Genomic DNA, 20,060 nt, shown 5'->3' with positions numbered 1-20,060 from the left:
AAGATACAACACAATGCAGGTACTTTTTTAATCCCAATTACATTTTACATGCTTATATCGTGTAATATACTGTTGCGTAACAAATACCCAACAGCTTGAGTATCACCCACATGGACACACATACACATGAACATTCAGAAACTGATAAGTAGTTAGATAAACTTATTTATCTAACTTTAAACTTATCTATTTATAATATATATGATCTTTTTTTTTTTTTTTTTTACTTTTGAAATAATATAATTTTCACAATTTAAGAAGCACTGTACCCTGTAGGTCTTCCCCCGGTTCTTAAAAAGTTGGTCACATATTAACTGAAGACTAAATGGTATTGCATTATACAGTATTGCATCATAACAGTATAATCAATTATTAAATCTCTGCCCCCAGGATCACTTTTGATTATGGTGATGTATGAGATTTACACCCCTAATCAAGAGTAACTCTGGCTTATGCAGAAAGGCAGGTGAGGATAGAGCCCTGTCAATTACACTCACCGTCCACTTTAATAGGAACACATGTACATCTTCTTATTCATACAGTACTATAAGAGGCCAATTATAAGGCAGCAGCACAATTTATAAAATCATACAAAGTGAAAAACCTATTAATGTTCACGTCAAGCATTATAACAGGGAAAGGTGTGGCACCAAATGATTAGGTTTATGCATCTTAAAAGATTTTGAACTACTGAGATTTTCGAACATCATAGTCTCTAAAGTTTACCCGCTGTAATATTATAAAAAAAAAACAATAAAAAAAAAAACTGAGTGATAGACTTTTAGTTTAAGACTATGCCATTAATAAGGTCGTCCTGTCCCACCAAAAAAATTGTGGGCACCAACTGCTGACTATCCCGAAGTGTGACTAACCAGGGCTGGCATATAGTGTTGCCACGCAGTGTAATCTGATAGCATCGGGGACGCGCAGTGCCGGTTGCAGACGAAATAAATTGATTGCGTGCCCTCGGAAACAGTTTAAATAGGAGGCGCGTGCGCGCGCGCGCCGGGTGCCGAGTTTTGCCATTTATAGCGCGCACATGTGAAGAGAGAGAGAGAGTGAGAGTGAGAGAGCCAGACACCTCAGGGATTGTCACTTATGGTTGTGCAGAAGTCACACCAGCAAACGGAATAAGCGAAAAGTTAACGCGGACTCGACATCTTTTTGTTTTTTATTTTAATCTCAAGAGGGATTACTTTGACTTTAATTGGTAAGTTTATGTACACACATTCTGTCCGTGTGTGAGTTGTGGGAAAAATAGTGATTGGATAATAAACAACAACTGAAATTATAACCAAGATATTATTATTTTAATTCGATCTCATCATTCTGATTATGTAGGATATGATGTACTATACTATTCTTCTTACATTTGAAAGTGTTGTGTTACTAACAAACACAAAAACTATATATATATATGGCCTAATTACTCTTACACTTACATTTACATTTACATTTAGGCATTTGGCAGACGCTCTTATCCATACTTACACTAGGTTAACTAGGTTAATAACTAAGTACCATTAGTCCAACACATCTGAGAAGAGTTTTTTTTTTGGGGGGGGGGGGGGGGGGGGGGGTTAGTCCAAGTACTGGAGAAACAGATGCGTCTTGAGTCGTCGTTTAAAGATAGTCAAAGTCTCTGATGTACGGACATCTAGAGGAAGTTCATTCCACCACCTAGGTGCCAGAACAGAAAAGAGCCTGGATGAATGCCGCCCTCGATTCCTGAGAGATGGTGGGATGAGGCGAGCAGTGCTGGAGGATCGGAGGGAACGTGGTGCAGTGCGTGGTGTAATAAGCACTTACACTTGCTTATTCATGTAGTTAGCTAATCAGACAATCATGTGGCAGCACAGTGCATGAAAGCAAGAGGTTACAGGTCAAGAGCATCAGTTCACATCAAACATCAGAATCAAGAAAAAGTGTTCAGATCTGAGTTCTGCTATCCGGATCTTGTTCCAACAAGGCTCCAGGAACATTAAAGTAGATGTTCTGCTCATTCTGATTCTCCAAATTAATCTAGCAAGAAGCACTTGCTGCTTCATTGGAGTCACATGCACCAACCTCAGCAAATCCACAGCCCATTTTATAAAATGAAGTAACTATTTATGCCCCTACCAATACCATTGGATAGCCAGTGGATTGGCCATAGTGTCATTGTTAAAACACCTGTGATGTGGAGTGTTACATACAGTACAGTATAGTTAAATGTTCCAGGGCTGTTATGCTGTATATCACCACTCATGGAATGCCTCTCATCCAACCAGATTATTCCGTAGGAATATTTTACTATCTGTTTTATTTGCAAGGGGCAACATTGTATTATTATATATCTATGCAAGAACAAATGTACATGTCCTTTTTTTCAGGAGATGGCACCGTCTCTCTCACAAGCATACAGAAGGCGCTGGTGGATGGCCGTGACAGCTATAATTGAAAACCTGCTCTTCTCCGCAGTGCTGCTAGGATGGGGTTCACTCTTAATTATGCTTAAGGCTGAGGGTTTTTACTCACATTTGTGCATAGGTATACTATACTAAATAAAAGAAGCATCATCCTTCATATGTTTATAAATGAAATGTTAATATTAATATATGTATATAAATATATTAATTACACTACCAAAGCCAGTATAACATATAGCTAATAATGTACCAAAAGTTCGGACACACCTTATTTCATGTTTTTTTCTGATTTTTATTCAACAAGGCTGAAAGCATACAAAATATGCAATAATCTCCTTGGTCATAGTTTTAGGTCCTAGTTTCCCGGGATAGTCTTCAACAGAGTTTCCAGATTCATCATGGGGCTTGCATTTGCAAATGCACCTGACATTACTGTTCTCTCAAAAACTATTCCAGAACAGCTGACCTTTATGTCTTAAAATAACAACTGTTGCTGTTGTTATTTAATTTGTGCCAAAACTTTTGACTGGTGTGTCCAAACATTTGAATGGTACCTGTAAATTAAGATTCAAGATCTCCTTCCTGACCAGAAACACTAATATATAATAAGTCCCTAACTAGGGAAGGAGCTACTAACTTACTGATAGTATAACAGAGGCTTTGCCTCCACCCCAAATTTTTTTTTTTTTACTTTTTTACAAGACATTGGGTACTCTGCAGAATTTGTAATGATGCCTGCTTCTTGACCCTATAGAAAATGCAACTGAGAATCATGTTAACAGAAGTTTGGAGGAGGACTCTGTGTGGTTGAGCTGTGTTGAGCAGGAAGAGGTCCTAAATCTCGGCTTTACGATTGGCTCATTCATCATAAGTGCAGCCACTCTGCCACTGGGAATCCTGATGGACAAGTATGGGCCACGCCCCATACGGCTGATGGGCAGGTAGAAGGCATATTTAGTTTTAGACACTTTTTTTTTCAAATTACGATTAAAAGTAAAACACCTGGCCATCACGGCTGTAATAATATACACATTATTATTTATACTCTTATAGCCTTGTCAGTTAAGCAACATCATCCACAAGGTCTATGAACTTTATATAAATTATGTTGTTAAAATAAATTTTAATGCTAGATATCCAATGCACATGAATTCCTTTCCGGTGAGGAATATTAGAAACATATAGAAGGGATTGTGGGAAGAACATTGGTTACTGACACTATGCAAATTAAAATGGTAGCAAACAGTATGAACAACTGTTTATCATATTGTTCGAATCATTCTCATTTTCACAGTGTTAGAGTGTGCATTATTCTGCTAAAGGCCACTGGGGAATTCATTTACAATGTACTTGGTCTGCAACAATGTTTAGGGAGGTGGTGTCATAATAATATTCACATGAATTCCAAAAGTTCCCAAGGAGAACATTGCCTATAGCATCACACTGCTTCTGCCAGCTTGCCTTTTTCCCATTGTTGTGCATATGCACCAGCTGTCTATATGATGTAAAAGAAAGCATTGATTTATCAGACCAGGCCACTTTCTTCCATTGCTCCAGTTCTGATACTCCTATGTCCATTATACAGTAGGTGCTTTCAGATGTGGCCAGAGAGTCAGAGTGGAATATCTGACCAGTTTGCAGTTACACATCCCCATACACAGCATGATGGAATGCACCAAGAGTTTTGATTAAATGTTTCAGCAATTTGTGCTACAGTAGCGGTACCGTGAGATTAGAACAGACAAGTCAGCCTTCACACCCAACACTCATAATCAGACCTGCCATTTTGTATATGGTCTGACTAAGTCATCTAGCCTTGAAAATTTGGCCCAGCTTTCAACTCCTCAAGACATGTTTGGTGTCTAACATTTCTTGTTTAGATTTAAGAACGGACTGTTCATTTGATATACATGTATATATTTTTCTCCATAACTATTTAATGCAAAAAGTTAGTTTTTCAAAACTAAGAGTATTAGAGTAGCAGACAATAAGATGTGCTCAGATAGGTCAGGGGTAGCTCAGTGGTTAAGGCATTGGACTACGGTTCGGAAGATCCCAGGTTCAAACCCCACAACCACCAAGTTGCCAATGTTGGGCCCTTGAGCAAGGCCCTTAACCCTCAACTGCTCAGATGTTTAATGAGATAAAAATGTAAGTCGCACTGGATAAGAGCGTCTGCCAAATGCCTAAATGTAAATGTGCAGACAATTTCTTGATTGTCAGGTCCATTCATGCCATCCATCATAAACAAACACACCCCTCAAGCAGCAAAGCACTAGAGTGAGAAGCAAAAGAAAAAGGTATTTGTGTGGTATGCATAGACATCTATTACTCCAGTTCTCTAACCTTAAACAACTGGTTGGTACAAAACAAACAAACAAAAAAAAAGGTTTCACATAAAAATAATGAATAACCCAAAAATGATGTCTAACATTTCTTGCTTAGATTTGTGTTGAAGGTAGGAAACTAATGTAATTTACTGTAAAATAAGTGAGGCACTGTTGGGCTCAGCAATACCATTTCTATGTAAATTGATTCATGAATTATTATAACAAAAAACATTTACTGGCACATATACAGGTAAAGTACCCAGCATTAATATATTTTTTCAATCTGTTCTTTGCGTTCCAACTTGTTAGGAAGCTAGGGTAGGCCATGGAGTGGTCCTCCTGGAGCAGAGAGACTTAAGGGTCTTTCTTAAGGGCCCAACCCTCGCATTTTGTGTGGGGTGTGAGCTCACATTATTCTGATAGATAGCATTTAACCAATAAGGCTCCAGTGCCCTAAGATTATGGCACCTGAGGTTAGACAAGTATCATTCAAGACCAATCCTGCTTTGCTTCTGAACTTAAACGACCTTCAGTGTTTTCAGGGTGGTGCTGTAGCTGTAAGTCATAAGGATAAGAATAAATCTTCAAAAAAAGATTAATACAAGTTACATACAACAAAGCATAAAATCCACACTGAGCATACAAAGTTTCAATCAATGTAGTGGAAATAAGAATGGGATCACACTTTCATATTTGGGATGACTACTTCTACTGTGTTTAAGCAATGTCCATTATTTTATGGACAACACTGTATCACTGTGACCACAGACGTAATAGAAGGCGTGAGATTACTTAACATCATGATGCAGTTTGAAACACTTTAATTATTTTAGGCCAGATGGTGAGAAGTTGATTTTTTCCCTGATTTTTTTAGAATTCTTATTATCGTAAATTTGTGACATTTTTTTACTGTCATGCAAAATGAACCATTTTTACTTTCTGTTCGCTCCTAGTTCCTGTTTTGCCTTCTCAGTGATGTTGATTGCAGTAGCAGCATATGATCCTTCAAGTGAGTATACACATGGGACAATCAATGACAGAATTACACTTGAAGCATGGAGTCGACTGTATATACTGTACATTACATAGGTAGTATGTAATTAGCAAGATAGGAAATCTAATCTGTCTTATTTCTTTACATCTCAGTATTATCGCCTCTCATCTTTATTGCTGTCTCCTTTAATGGCTTTGGGGGGATATGTCTGACCTTTTCATCATTAACGGTAGGAACAAAACAAACAGGCACATGCACACAAAGATAAGTGATAAAACATAAGCCCCCTCAACCCTGTATAGGATAAGCTGTATAGAAAATGAATAAATGAAAAACTAATGCAGTGAGTAGCTTTTCATTTCTTAAACAACCAGGTCAGAAGACATAACCTGTGGTCACGGCAAAGAGGTTACTCTGTTTCAAGTTTCTGTCCTGCATCAAGAAAAGAAAACAACATTTTGGATAATTTTGTTAAGCTCTGTAAATTGCTTTATTAAAACCTGTCAGGATAGCGGTGAACCATCATCTTCAAGGAAGAAACGTGGTTGGAAAAACATCCTGCATAAGTGTGATAGAAGGTCACTTAAAGACTAAGTAAAATCACATTGTAAAAAAACAACAGTAGAACTCATGGCTATAATTAATAGTGAAAGTGAACGTATTTCCACCCGCACAATGCAAAGAGAACTCAAGTCAAGGGATTGGGACTAAACAGTTTATTATTAGGGTTAGAATGGACTATGGAACATTGGAAAAGGGACACATGATCTGGGGAGTGCAGATTTACCCAGTTTTAGAGTGATGGGCCCATCAGGGTAAGAAAAAATCATGATGAAATGATGTACCCATTATGCCTAGTGCCATGTGCGGTCAGTGTTATGATCTGGGGTTGTTTCTGTTTATCAGGTCTAAGTTCAGCAACATTATGTGTTCAAAAATGAGGTCAGCCAACTACCTGAATGACCAGGTTTTTCTATCCATGGATTTTTTTCTTCCCTGATGCCATGGGCATATTAAAAGATGATGATTCGTGAATTTATTGGGTTCAGATTGTGAAACAATGGTTCAGGGAGTACAAATAGATTGACAACCACAGAGTCTGAGTATGCCACTTTTTTCTGGCTGGGCAGTGTATTTTGTTGCAATAAAAATCAACTGCAATTAAATGTATAGTAACAAACTGTAATACAATAATACACTTATTAGAGCATACAGTAGATATAACAGTAGTTGTTATTGTAGTTAGTTAAATTACATATTTTTTCATAATAAAAGTGTCAGAACATCAGAACATGTCAGAAGATGTAAAGTGTGTGCTATGACAGTAAGTCTCAGAATGTCCACATTGCTGATACCTTGTAGGAATTTATTTTATTTCATCAAACTGCAAGTTGAGCTGGCTTATGCAATTACAAGCTTTCAGGTGTATCTGTGTGTGTGTACTCTGGTTGGTCATTCGGCAGCAGCACATGGTGTTCCACTTCTAGGCACTAAATTTTGCCATGCCATTTGTGACCAATCAAAGGTCAGAACTGACTCACACCCTCAGTTCAGGCACGCCCATGTTTCCCCAAACTGTAAGGACACACTCTCTCTCTCACTCCCACACTTGCAGTTCCACTGGGCTGCCCTTTCTCACCCTCTCACCATTTCCACTCTTTTTGCTCAATCCACATGATGTCATTCTACTAATGCCACTGTGCTACACTGTTTCTTAGACAGGGCAAATAGATTAAGTAATAACTGAACATAATGTACATTTATAGGCTAAACAGGGTAATTACAGATTTGGTATAGTTTTAGAGCACCATATATTTCCTTCTATTACACACAATGAACCATTTACATGTGTTTAGTTTTTTTCTGTCTCTGTGCAAGACAGAAGTTGCATTTCACCCTTATGGTCAAAATGAGTACATATCTCAGAGATTTAGATATAGAGCTGCCAAAGTGAAGTGTGGAAAATTGATAGCTAAAGGGAGGGGAGAGGTAAAGAAAGAGCGAGAGAGAGAGAGAGAGAGAGAGAGAGAGACCAACAGACAATCTAACAAAAACAAACAGAGAAACAGATGCAGTTTAGAACCATGTTCCAAGTTAAATGATTCATTAGCAGAGTCATGTAAGGGGAAAGAATTCGAAATGGGTTCATCTACACATTCTCGGGCACTTGAAAAATGATAGTGGAATGAAAGAAGGAATTCTGAAAGAGAAAAAAATTTTAGTTTTTCAAGTGATCCTAAACTTTTAAGCGGTAGTACTGTATATACACTACCACTCAAAATAAACCTGGGGTTTGGCATTTGTGCAACAAGCTGTAGTACACTGGGTGTTCTGGTGCCTTTCTACCATGGTCAGGCTGGAGTCCATGACGACATTATGCACACATTCACACATGAAAACTTGCACTTTTCTGAATCTAAAATTTATGTTTTTATGTATAGGTAAAGCTCTGCGATCTAAAAAAGTCTCTATGAAAGGAATTATCCTGTGCCCTGGGACTTCCGTTATAACTTCAACTAAAAGTTTAATATTTTTTTCTTCTTTAATATTCTACATGGAATCAAATTTAAATTATTGTTTATGGAAACGCATGTGTGATACATATGTGGTACACATGCAGTAGATAGCGATTGGGTTGAGTATGCTTTTAAGCTTGAATTGTTTACTGTATACCATGTGCGAGAGAAATATCTATAAATTAATGTCTTGTTTTCTCAGCTCGCTAACATGTTTGGAAATGTGCGTTCCACCATTCTTTCACTCATGATTGGTTCCTATGCTTCCTCTGCAGTTACCTTCCCAGGAGTAAAGGTAGAACACAAAATACTACCTTACACAATGTCAAATCAAATTGATAATCGACTATATATATACCCTCAAGGTACTCATTTCTTAATGGCTTGGTTACAAAATGAAGTGTGTATAGGAACCTAGAGAAAAGCTGTGGGTCTATGTTTCATTACAAAATAGGCAGACAAATCCAATCACAATCCAAACAACAAGACAAAATAGACACTATCAAACAGAAATAATAAAAACAATTTGTCTAGACTTTACATGTGTAGGCAAATCTGCCTAAAGCTGTTCCGATTGCAATATTAGCTAAATATTTTTTTCCTCACACAGTGAATTGATCCTATTTCTTAACATATAGAGATGGTAACAAAGTTGTTATGTTTAAATGCTTTTTCAGAAAATTGAAATTTAGCCAGCATTATTAAATTAACTGACAATCAGCAATTATTCTAGTACTGATGTAAGCGTTCATGGTAATTATTTTGGTTAAGAAATATATTTAAATAAATATACTAAAAAAAAACTTTTCACAGGCAGAGAGCCGTTGGTATACATTATATTGTAATACCCAGACAAGGTTGCCCTCTGGCAGGCTGGAGGTCTTATTGCAGTTAAAGGTGGTATGCGTAGGTTTGTAATAATTTAAAAAATTGCCGTAAAATTCAACTTTTGTTGGTTGTACACAAAAGAATGTGCTCTTCAAGTATATGATCTTTTCATCAGATTAGAAAGTAAGCCTTGCCCCATATCCATTTTTTAAAATGCTAATATTCTGTTTCTTTCTTTAGCTAATCTATGATCTAGGGGTGTCATTCCACTTGATCTTCTGGGTGTGGGGAGGCATGGCATGTCTCGTCTTTCTCAACTGCATAGTTAACTGGCCGGTGGAGTCATTCCCTGCTCCCGAGGAGATCAGCTACACGTTAGTATCCTATTCAATACATGTGCCTGTAAGACAAACAATAAAAATGAAAGAAGTTCTTCTTAAGAAGGTTAGAGGTTAAAGGGTCCAAATGTTAACCTTTTTTTAAAAAATTTGTCTAAATACCAGTGTCAACTGAGACAAAAAGTAGTAGTTTTATAATAATTTGAACATTGTTTCATTATTTTGTCATTTCCTGGTAGTGAAGAGAAAAATCTCTAACTCTCTCTTTATGCCTGTTTGCTCCATATTTACATTTACATTTACATTTAGGCATTTGGCAGACCCTCTTATCCAGAGCGACTTACAAAAAGTGCTTTAATGTTTACAACATTGGATACATACTTACACTGGGTTAACTAGGTTAATATCTCCATATCTTCCTTTACAGTAAAAAAGTCAAGCTGAGTGGTGTAGCAATGGATCATACAGTGACAGGCGATCGCTGCTACACTCACGAAACCACTGTAGAACAGGAAATGACTAGAAAACAGATTTTTGATGAATATATACAAAGCACTGGAGCACCTCAACAAAGTCAGGGTGAGAGTGATGAATACACACGCGTACATACAGTGCTTACATGCACATACAGTATACATATCCAAACACAGAAAAGCATACCATGATGTCTGTGCTTTTAGGTACCCAGCCATTTCGCCGGTCTGTGTGTTCTGCCATCTTCTTGTGGAGTTTGATCACCATGGCAATGACCCAGCTCCGCATCATATTTTATATGGGGGCCATGAATAAGATGCTGGAGTTCCTGGTTACACACGGTGACCCTCATGGTGAGCGTCTACTACAGACGATTCATTTATGGGACTGATTTGTAAATAAAATGTTAGATTATTTGAATTAGAAATTGCATAGGCACATTAAATGTCCACCAGAAAAATGTTATTCCAAATTTTTTTAGATCTTATAAAAAGCTATTTAATAGTTGATTACAGCGAGCTCCAGTACTCAAATACAAGAATCAACTAAACTGTGTAATTCTGAATCTGTATTCTTTGGGCAATAATTTTTTTCAACAAGTTTTTTAACAAACTTTTAACAAGTGAGCAGTGATGATATTGTGCCAACATATGGGGTTGGCACAATTTCTGCTCACAAATCATCTTTAACTGTGTAAGTAAACTGTTTCACTTTTTTTTCTATTTCCCTTACATTTACTTACTCATTCATCTTCTATACCGCTTTCTTTTGTAATCGGGGTCGCAGGGACCTGGAGCCTATCCCAGGAGGCTTAGGACACGAGGCAGGGCACACACACACACACATACTCACTATGGGCAATTTGGGAACGCCAATTAGCCTAACATGCACATCTTTGGACTGTGGACCTCTCCACCAGAGTACCCTTAAAACAGACAGCATGTGTGGTAAATAATGTGTTTACATGCTTAACTTTCTGTTCCAGCTCCTGAAGAGTTGCTGAAAGAGTCAGAAGAACAAGGTAATTAAAAATCTAAAATACAGCAGAAACAAGTTACTTTTTCTATTTCAAGAATATTGTAGTATCTGATATGTGGTGTATGCATTTCCTTAGTGAGCTTCTACTCATCTGTCTTCGGCACTATGCAGCTGCTGTGTCTCCTGACTTCACCTCTTATTGGGTACATCATGGACTGGAGGATGAAAGACTGTGAGGAGGACAATAACTTGGTGGATGGAGAGAAAAGGTGGCGGTAGAGAGTAGAAAAAATAACCGAGTTAACCAGAGCTCTACTAATTAGTTCATTTTAATATGTGTATTCACCTACCACTAATAATATATTCATATTTTCCCACAGGCCACCCAAGAGAGACAGAAAGATCCAGAAACTCACCAATGCAATCCGAGCTTTTATCTTTACCAACCTCTTGTTAGTGTTCTTTGGCATCACATGCTTGATAGACAACCTTCCTCTCCAGGTAGTACACATACTGTACTTATAAACAGTGCATACCAGTCATTCATTTTGATGTATGTATGTGTATATATATATATATATATATATATATATATATATACACACACACACACATTTCAGCCTTAACATTGTTAACATTGGTTATGTAATTGCGATGAAACCTGTATACCTGATATATTAGGCAGCAAGTGAACAGACAGTTCTTAAAGTTAATGTGTTGGAGGCAGGAGAAATGGGCAAGCCTAAGGATCTGAGCGACATTGACTAAGACCAGGTTGTGATGGCTAGAAGACTGGGTTAGAGCCTTTTATAAAATGTCAGGTCTTGTGGGCTAGCTCATCTGGTCTGGTCCCCCAGGAGAGCTAATGTAGCTGATGTCCAATAATGAAAATGTCTACACTAGAACAAGACCACAGGGTAGTGGCCTGGTCTGATGAATCACATTTTCTTTTCTTTTTCGTACATGGAAAAGAGATGCATGAGGCAAAGAACGTATGCCAGTAGATATCGTGTGTTGTCTTGGCAATGTTCTGCTGGAGAAACCTTGGGTCTTGGCTTTAGTATGAATGTTACATTGACATGTTTCATTCCTAGATTGTTGCATACCAAGTACACTCTTTGGCAAAAGTGTTTGCCAATTGATTTCAGCAGAATAATGTACCCTGCTACAATGTGAAAAAGAGAGTGGTTTAAAAAATTTGATAAACAGTTAGTGTTTGACAAAGTGTTGACTTGGCCTCGACCTTTCCAAGATCTTAATTTGATCCAGCAGGTGTGGGATGTGAACAAGCAAGACACAGGCCCCCTAAGGCCCACTGAGGATCTGCTGCTATAACATCTTGGTGCCAGATATCACAAAACAACTGAAGAGGGCTCACTCAGAGTCCATGCCTTAATTAGTAGAGATGTTTTGGTGTTGCTCTGACCAGGTCATCTAGCCACCACAATCTGGACCTTGTCAGAATTGCTTAGATCATTACTTTTGCCCTTATTTTTTTGCTTCCAACACATCAACTTTGAAAACTGACCGTTCAATCTTTGCCTAATATTTATAATTTTATATATAATTTTTTCTTTCTTGCTGTCATAGTTGGTGTCCTTTGTTCTTCATACTGTTGTAAGAGGATTCATCCATTCTTGCTGTGGAGGACTCTATGCTGCTGTGTAAGTTTCAATCCAGTCTTTATATTATGAACAGGAAGATCTATACAATGTTCAGAGTCTGGGTTTGATTCCCACCTCTGGTCAGCATGCATGGAGTTTTCATGTTCTGCCCCAGGGTTTTCTCCCAAAAATATGGAGATTAGGCTAATTTCCTCTTAGTCTGTGAATGATTACTGGAGGTCCTACCATGGTTGTAAAAATGTGAATAAATACATTGATCATCATTGGCCTTTATCTTCCTTAGTTAGATCACAGAGGTTCATTGATGGATGAGCGTTTATATTGTATTGTAATATTTTTGTCACATATAATATGTACAGTATGTAGTATTTTTACTACATGGGAGCTTATGGTTTTAAAAAAAAAACTTTTTAAAATGCTTTGTGCAAAACAGAAAAGGTTATTCAATTCAAAATATTAGCTAAAGCTTTCTTTAGAATATAATTTCTTCAAGAATATTCAGTTGCATTTTCTTAAAATGTCCCAGTCCCAGTTTTGCTAAGCATGTTTTAGTACAAAATTATTTCATAATATTTATTACTTAGATTAATTACATATATACTTAGAAATGTGCCTAATATACAGTTCAAATTTGAGCTAAATATTTTGAGATAAATAAATGAAGATGGCAATTATAATTATCAATCGTTTTGTCTCTTTTTTCAAGGGTGACAATAGTTCTGGAGTTCACATTATCAAAAAAAAAAAAATACTAGATCTATTCTTTTGAAGTTTTTGATGTTAACATTTCATGCTCTTTGAATACTCAGGACTTTTTAGTTTTTAACACTTTTAATTTAGTTTCTTTGGCTTGCTCTCTCTCTCTCTCTCTCTCTCTCTCTCTCTCTCTGAATCGGTGTATGTCTGTATACTGTACCTCCAATTTCTTGATGCAGTAAACTTTTTGTAGTAAATGATGGCCTGACTTTCATATATATTGATTCCATATACACTGCCCAGCCATAAAAAATTGCACACTCTAATAATTAATTGGGCCACCTTAGGCTTTAATTACGGCATTGTTTTAGTAAGCTTATGCAATGTCGCAACATTTATTTCTATCCAGAGTCACATTAATTTCTCTCCAGAATCTTTTTTTTTTTTTATGTTAGGAGAGTCCGACTTCTGCGTAAAGCCTTCTCCAGCACATCCCAAAGATTATCAATGGGGTTGAGGTCTGGACTCTGTAGTGGCCAATCCATGCGTGAAAATTTTCTTTGAATCCTGACATTGTTATTCTGGGTGCCAAAAATGTCAAACATTTATCTGTTAATTCTTTGACAATTGAAGGTTTTTCAAGTCACATGGGAGTAGGTCTCCAAATGAGCAGCAGGTAGGAATTGAACATCTTTTTTTTTCATGTGACTTGAAAAACCTTCCATCTACAGTTAAATATAAATCTTAAAACTTTAATCATCATGTTATCTAGTTTAATTTAGTGTTTTAGCTACATAAATAAGGCAGTAGGTTCTCTATTCAACCCCTTAAAATTTAATTGCTACTAGGCTATTTATTCAAATTCATTGATATAGACAAACATTGTTTTAATGTAATTACACAAAGCATCTTTTTAATATCATTCCTTTTTTGGTACTATTAATTTAAAAAAGTAACTTTTTTTTAATCAAAGTTCCCTATTCTAAGGCTAATAAATGTATTTTACGATTTGAGACATTATTTTATACAATACATTTATTACAAAAAAGGATTTTTTTTATCTCTGTAAATCGCACTGCTATGCAGCGAGTGCACTGAATGCTGTCTGTCACTATTTTTAATAATTTATGTGCATAACTTTATGGTAGTTAATGCCATAAGCACTGTGCAATGTTTTATATAGACAGTTAGGTTTTCCAATTAAAACAGCAACGGCATGATTGTTTTATAAAGTAGATTATAGGTTCATAGAGTGTGTATTAAGGGCTTCATTTCCACTAGAGGAAACAACTGGTGTGATGAGGGTGAACACAGCGAAGATTTAACTGATTAATCACTCATGACATTTTGTAAACTGTATTTATGAGAAAGGACTGCACTGATACAGATACAGTGGAACCTCGGATTACGAGTAACGCGGTTTACGAGTGTTCCGCAAGACGAGCAAAGATTGTTAATAAAATTTAACTTGAAAAACGAGTATTGTCTAGGTTTACGAGCACCGAGTATCATGTTTCACGCATGCGCTTCTTGTTTTGACATCGAGCGTCACGTGATCACAACTGAGCCAACGGTTTTTCTCTCTCTTGCGCTGCGGAATCGTCTCCCCTGCTGGGTCTTAGTGCTCGTCTCTTACTGGTATAATCAACACGTGTGTGCGCGCAAGTAAGGCAAAAGAAAATCTCAATACAGAGGTTAAAAGTCTATTTTCTTCCTCATCGCCGTGTGTGTGTGTGTGTGTGTGTGTGCGCGCGCGCAAGTGTAATTAGACACTGTGGCGGCTGTGTGTGCGCGCACAGAAATGAAGGCAAGAGACACACACTCTGCTCTCCAAAGAAACTCTTGGCAAATCTTTTCTAAGATCTTTTCTAAGATTTTCTAAGCTAGGATATTGAGCCTGAGTTTTGTTCCTCAGTAGTTTTTTTTGGTTGGATTTAAGTGCAGGATCCACCTGAAAGTTTGTACCATAACCTGACAATGCAGAAAATAAAAGAACGGGCATCGACCAGTTTGTCCATCTCATCATTACACAAGCATGAATTAACAAGCTGTTACGCTTTTGCGAGCAAAATTAAAATGAAGCGGAGAAGCTTTAATAATTTAGTAGAGAACAACAGTCTTTCCGTTAATGTTTGTGTGAGTGTGTTTAAACGAGAAAAGAAAGTTTTAATGTGTAAGATGAGGAGGGGGAGACAGGAGTTGCAAGCAAGAGGCTCCACTTACTCTAGCCTCACATGCACACACATACACACGCACACACATACGCAGCGCCTGCATGGACAAACGCTTATCTGCCGGGATTTATTTTTTACTTTTTTTAAATGTAAAGTGCAGGTTAATTTGTTTTATTTTTACTTAATATTTTATATTAATTATTTTTATGTATTTATTTTTTTGGGGCTGTAGAACGAATAAGTTAAGTTTCCATTATTTCTTATGGGAAAATTAAATTTGGTTTACGAGTGTTTTGGAATACGAGCCCACTTCCAGAACGAATTATGCTCGTAATCCGACTGTATAACAATTTATCGAAAAACACACACCTTGCCATAATCCTCCCTCTGTGATGGCGAATTAAAGACCGCGCTGAAAGACGGGGACGAGCCGAAGTCTGCCACCGCTTTCATATCAAATTTATTTTAAGTTTATAGAGAATTTTTTACAAATGTTAGGGGTAAATCCCTTAAGTTTACTTGTGTACACTTGTGTGTGTAGAAATGCTTTTACTCTCACTATTATATACTGTTTTTTTTAATAAAAATTTTTTAAAATCCTCTCATGAAGGGTTTTTTCCATAACATTTCTTCCTCAAAAATGATGTTTTGCCATTATTCTTCCAGGTTTAAATAATGCGCTTTACAGTTCTTAACCCAATTTTTGTAGTTTCAGCAGTCCCTTTAGTTGTTCTCTTTGCTTGATGTAACACCTTTGCCCCAAAAACAGAATATGTCTTTTTACACGGTTGTTTAAAAGATGAGAAACTACTCACTGCATCAGTTAGAAATTTAAAAAAAATGTTGCCAGATGAAACAATATGAATCATTGCACTAATTATCAGGTTAAGGACTCTTACCTGTTTACTTAAATCCAGATGGTGACTTTTTTTCAAGTCAGTGTATAAACATGCACTATTATGTCACTGTCTAGGCCTGTTGTTAAAATAGTCTCCTTTGACTTTTGTAAAAAACAATGTATTGTTTGGCTGTGACTAGTTGTTATATTATGCTGTGTTTGAGATTAGTTTTTATATTACACTAGTCACTTCTTATATCATTGGGTTTGGTTGTGCCCCTGTCTGTTCTTTCTTCAACTATCTTGTATTATTTCTGGTGAATTGGAGAAAACACCAATATTGCATACTAACAATTTCCCTCCAGCTTACAACATCATTATACATCTGAACAGTTGAGGGTTAAGGGCCTAGCTCAAGGGCCCAACAGTGGCAACTTGGTGGTTGTGGGATTTAAACCTGGGATCTTCCGAACTGTAGTCCAATGCCTTAACCACTAAGCTACCCCTGGCCTCACCAGATTTATCCCTGGTGAATTTGACTATTCCTACTGAGAATATGCAGTTTTATGCACTTTAAATAACATTCACTTTCCTGGTTGTCAGGTATCCATCTAACCACTTTGGCACTCTGACGGGCCTGCAGTCTCTTATGAGCGCTGTGTTCGCTCTTCTACAACAGCCACTGTTCGTCTGTATGCTGGGTCCACTCAGGGGAAACCCTTACTGGGTAAGAAACAAATGGACATGGAAAATACACAAGCAAAATGCTTAAATCAGAATGCCAAAGTCAATTTTAGGATGCTCAGAAAAAAAAAAAAAAAAAAAACAGACAAAAAGTGTAAGCCATCATGGTATTTAAAGTCCAGTCCATATAATGTAGAGATGTACCATCATAAGCAGAGTATTTGACAATAAACATACAGTAACAACATAATTGACTGTGATATTGATAAGCAAAGCCAAAGAAGCTAAATATTGATATTTACTGTATGATGCTTTAAATCCTAAGCTCCTCTTTATGTCTTGCATACAGAGGTACTATAACATATATATATGTTATTATTATTATAATTTTTTTTTATTATTATAATTGTGTTTCGGATTTAAAGCCGTGTTGACTAATCAACCCCAAAAATGTAAAAATTATCTGTGTAAAAAACTGAAGAATGTTTTCTCAAATTTTAAATAAGCCAAACCATACACCACCTGGACCAGAAAAAAAGTTGCAGACATGATTATTTGTTCCACCCTCTTAAATTGACCCTCCAGCTTTCATGGAGGTGAGCAATGTGGTGGCCAGGTTATGTGTGAAAATGATTCCTCATGCTCCCAGAATTACTCTTTTAAAATTCAAGTCCTGGGATATTCCCATGCCATCAAGGAAGAAATCAATGTTAAGTTCAAGAAAAAGCATAAATTTGATAACCAACTGAAGCATCTCCAGACCATAAAACTGCCTACAAGGGCTTGTACAGTGGCCACTATGCATGATGGGTGCATTATTTCCTTACTTGCTTCTTACCCTGATGCACCCATGGCTCCAGTATAGAGTCCAGTATGGACTCATCAGTTCATGTAACATTTTTCTTTTTCTCCAAAGTCCATTTTTTTTGCTCCCTAATTTTTTTTAGCTTTTTAAATAATGCATTGGACTTGCGTTCTTAATCCAATTCCATTCATTTCACCAACCCCTTTAGTTGTTTTCCTTGCTTGATCCAGGCCCTTTTGAAACAGCAATGTTTTTTGACCAGGCAGTATTAGTTGAAAGTTTCTGCTGCATCTGATAGACTTTTATGTTTTATTGTTACACCAACAGATCAACTTTGGGCTGCTGATTTTCTCAGCCGCTGGCTTTCTGTTGCCAGGATACCTGTTTTATCATCGCAGGCAACTCATTGAACAGAAGATGATACAGGACCAGGCAGCAACTGACCAATTAGCAGTTGTCCTTAACCAATCAGCAAATGGCCCTGATAAACTCAGCAGTGATGTTCTTGATACAGACGAAGTTTAAGAAGGAACAATATAGCAAACTGATTTGTGAAAAAGGCAGATGCATTTTTGCTTTTCTGAACAACAAACTTGAATTCAAATCACTGAAGCTTTCCACGATGGACATTTTTAATTAGACATTTAGGGAAATTTCTATTCAGTCAAACGTTGGGATCAATTACAAAAAGGTCCAGAATTTCCAATCACACAATTTGTAAAATCTACAGATGCAACTTTTAGGTCTAGCGACTGAACCAGTAGAATTATATATATATTTTTTTATAAATATAAATAAAATAATAGACTTTATTTACCAAGCTGAATCTGAAGATATTTGTAAACCTCGCACAGGGGAAGTTGCACGAAATGTATATGTATTAATGAAAAAAAGCTATTTGTTCAGAAAAACATTTGTATTCTATGAAAATCTTTTTTACAAGCAGACTCAATGGCTTATTTAGATTAATAAATTTTTGAAATATGAATAACATTTTTTAAATAGTAAATGTAATTAAATATAAGCAAAACATTATTACTTTATATGAATGCACAATCTAGAATGAATCTGTCATTTATGACACACAAGACTCAAAAAGAAATGGCACCCAATAACAAGAGGAAGAGCGAGTCTCTGTCTGTGGTAGTCGATGCAGTGCAGTAGCTAAGCTGCTTTACTGGAGGATTTAGCCACATAATTTTCACTAGGTACTCTTTCACCTTTTGGCTGTAAACATTCTGTCATGTTCATATTTTTGATTGCTTTGCTTTTTATGGTACTTTGTGTTATGGGCATCACTAAACTAATACATCTGCTGTGCTGTGAATATGCTTGGCTGTTTACAGGAGCATACAAAATACTTGATACAAACCCTGTTTATTCTGGCAGGAATTTAGCTTTACACTACACACTACTTTTTAATTAATGATTGAGGAATGTAATGCAATTGACTATAAAATGTCATATTATGCTGACTAGCTGCTTTCATCATAAACCACTCTAACCAGTTAGGGCTGAACCCCAAATTCTAATATTGTATATTGTGTGCCCCCCCCCCTCTTTTTATCAGCCCTTGATAACTATTGATCAATGTCTTCAAACAGAAAGAGGTTTGCCAAAAGCATGATAATAAATGATCCTTATATAATTATCTTACATTTATATACACACAACATAGTAAGAAAATGTGATGTCCTCAGTTGGGTCTAATGAGGTTATATTATTACATCCAAGTTACTATGTTTTGTGATAAGTGAATGAAAAATGGACATTTGCTTATTAAAGTCCTTATTGTTTCTGTTTTAATGCATAATGAGTCAGTGAACAAGACCTTTAATCCTAAACTCAACTGTATACTGTCTCAACTGTAACTGAGAACAGCCAATGATATGATGCACATAAATGTATTTGATAATTGCACTGTGAGCTTGTATAGCATTGCATTTCAAGTGTATAATTATATTTTTCACATCACAGTTATATTGTATATAAAAACAGCAATCAGGTCTACTTTAGATACATAATTTGGAATACTCGTGATATAAGAAAAATATGATAAGCTAATTGTATTTTCTGACATACTGGAAACTGCCATCAATGCTTTTGTGGACTGGGAAAAAATGTTTAATTATGAGTTGCACTTCTGTTACCAGGGATTTGTTAGTCTTTAAACTTGCTTTTGTACAAGTTAAACTTTCTCATAATAAAAGTTAAACATGTACTGTATATATTTTTTTTCCTCCATTTAGAAAATGCCTATAGGTGTGGTAGCTGAACAGTGTAGGCTCTGTGACAAGAAGCCAGAAGTAATCCCAGGGCTGCCAGAAAAGTTTAACCCTAAGCTGCTTTTAAATTGGATTCTTCCTGCTTTA

At 36.5% G+C, this 20,060-nt stretch overlaps 1 protein-coding gene across 1 annotated transcript; it reads left to right on the top strand.

Moving 5' to 3' along the window:
- Positions 1–1,081: 1,081 nt before the first annotated feature.
- On the top strand, positions 1,082–19,004 carry slc43a1b (solute carrier family 43 member 1b). The gene is made up of 15 exons (XM_053501796.1): positions 1,082–1,210; positions 2,373–2,529; positions 3,163–3,349; positions 5,692–5,747; positions 5,885–5,961; positions 8,451–8,543; positions 9,317–9,450; positions 9,842–9,993; positions 10,095–10,241; positions 10,874–10,909; positions 11,003–11,135; positions 11,247–11,367; positions 12,457–12,530; positions 16,803–16,926; positions 18,016–19,004. Exons 2-15 carry the CDS (start codon positions 2,376–2,378, stop codon positions 18,211–18,213), a joined length of 1,686 nt encoding a protein of 561 aa, XP_053357771.1. The 5' UTR covers positions 1,082–1,210; positions 2,373–2,375; the 3' UTR covers positions 18,214–19,004.
- The last annotated feature ends 1,056 nt before the right edge of the window (positions 19,005–20,060 follow it).

Source organism: Clarias gariepinus, chromosome 8 (genome assembly GCF_024256425.1).
Source record: "Clarias gariepinus isolate MV-2021 ecotype Netherlands chromosome 8, CGAR_prim_01v2, whole genome shotgun sequence".
Taxonomy (NCBI): domain Eukaryota; kingdom Metazoa; phylum Chordata; class Actinopteri; order Siluriformes; family Clariidae; genus Clarias; species Clarias gariepinus.
Note: the sequence above shows the minus strand (reverse complement) of the source record. Positions and strands in the feature narration are given on the sequence as shown.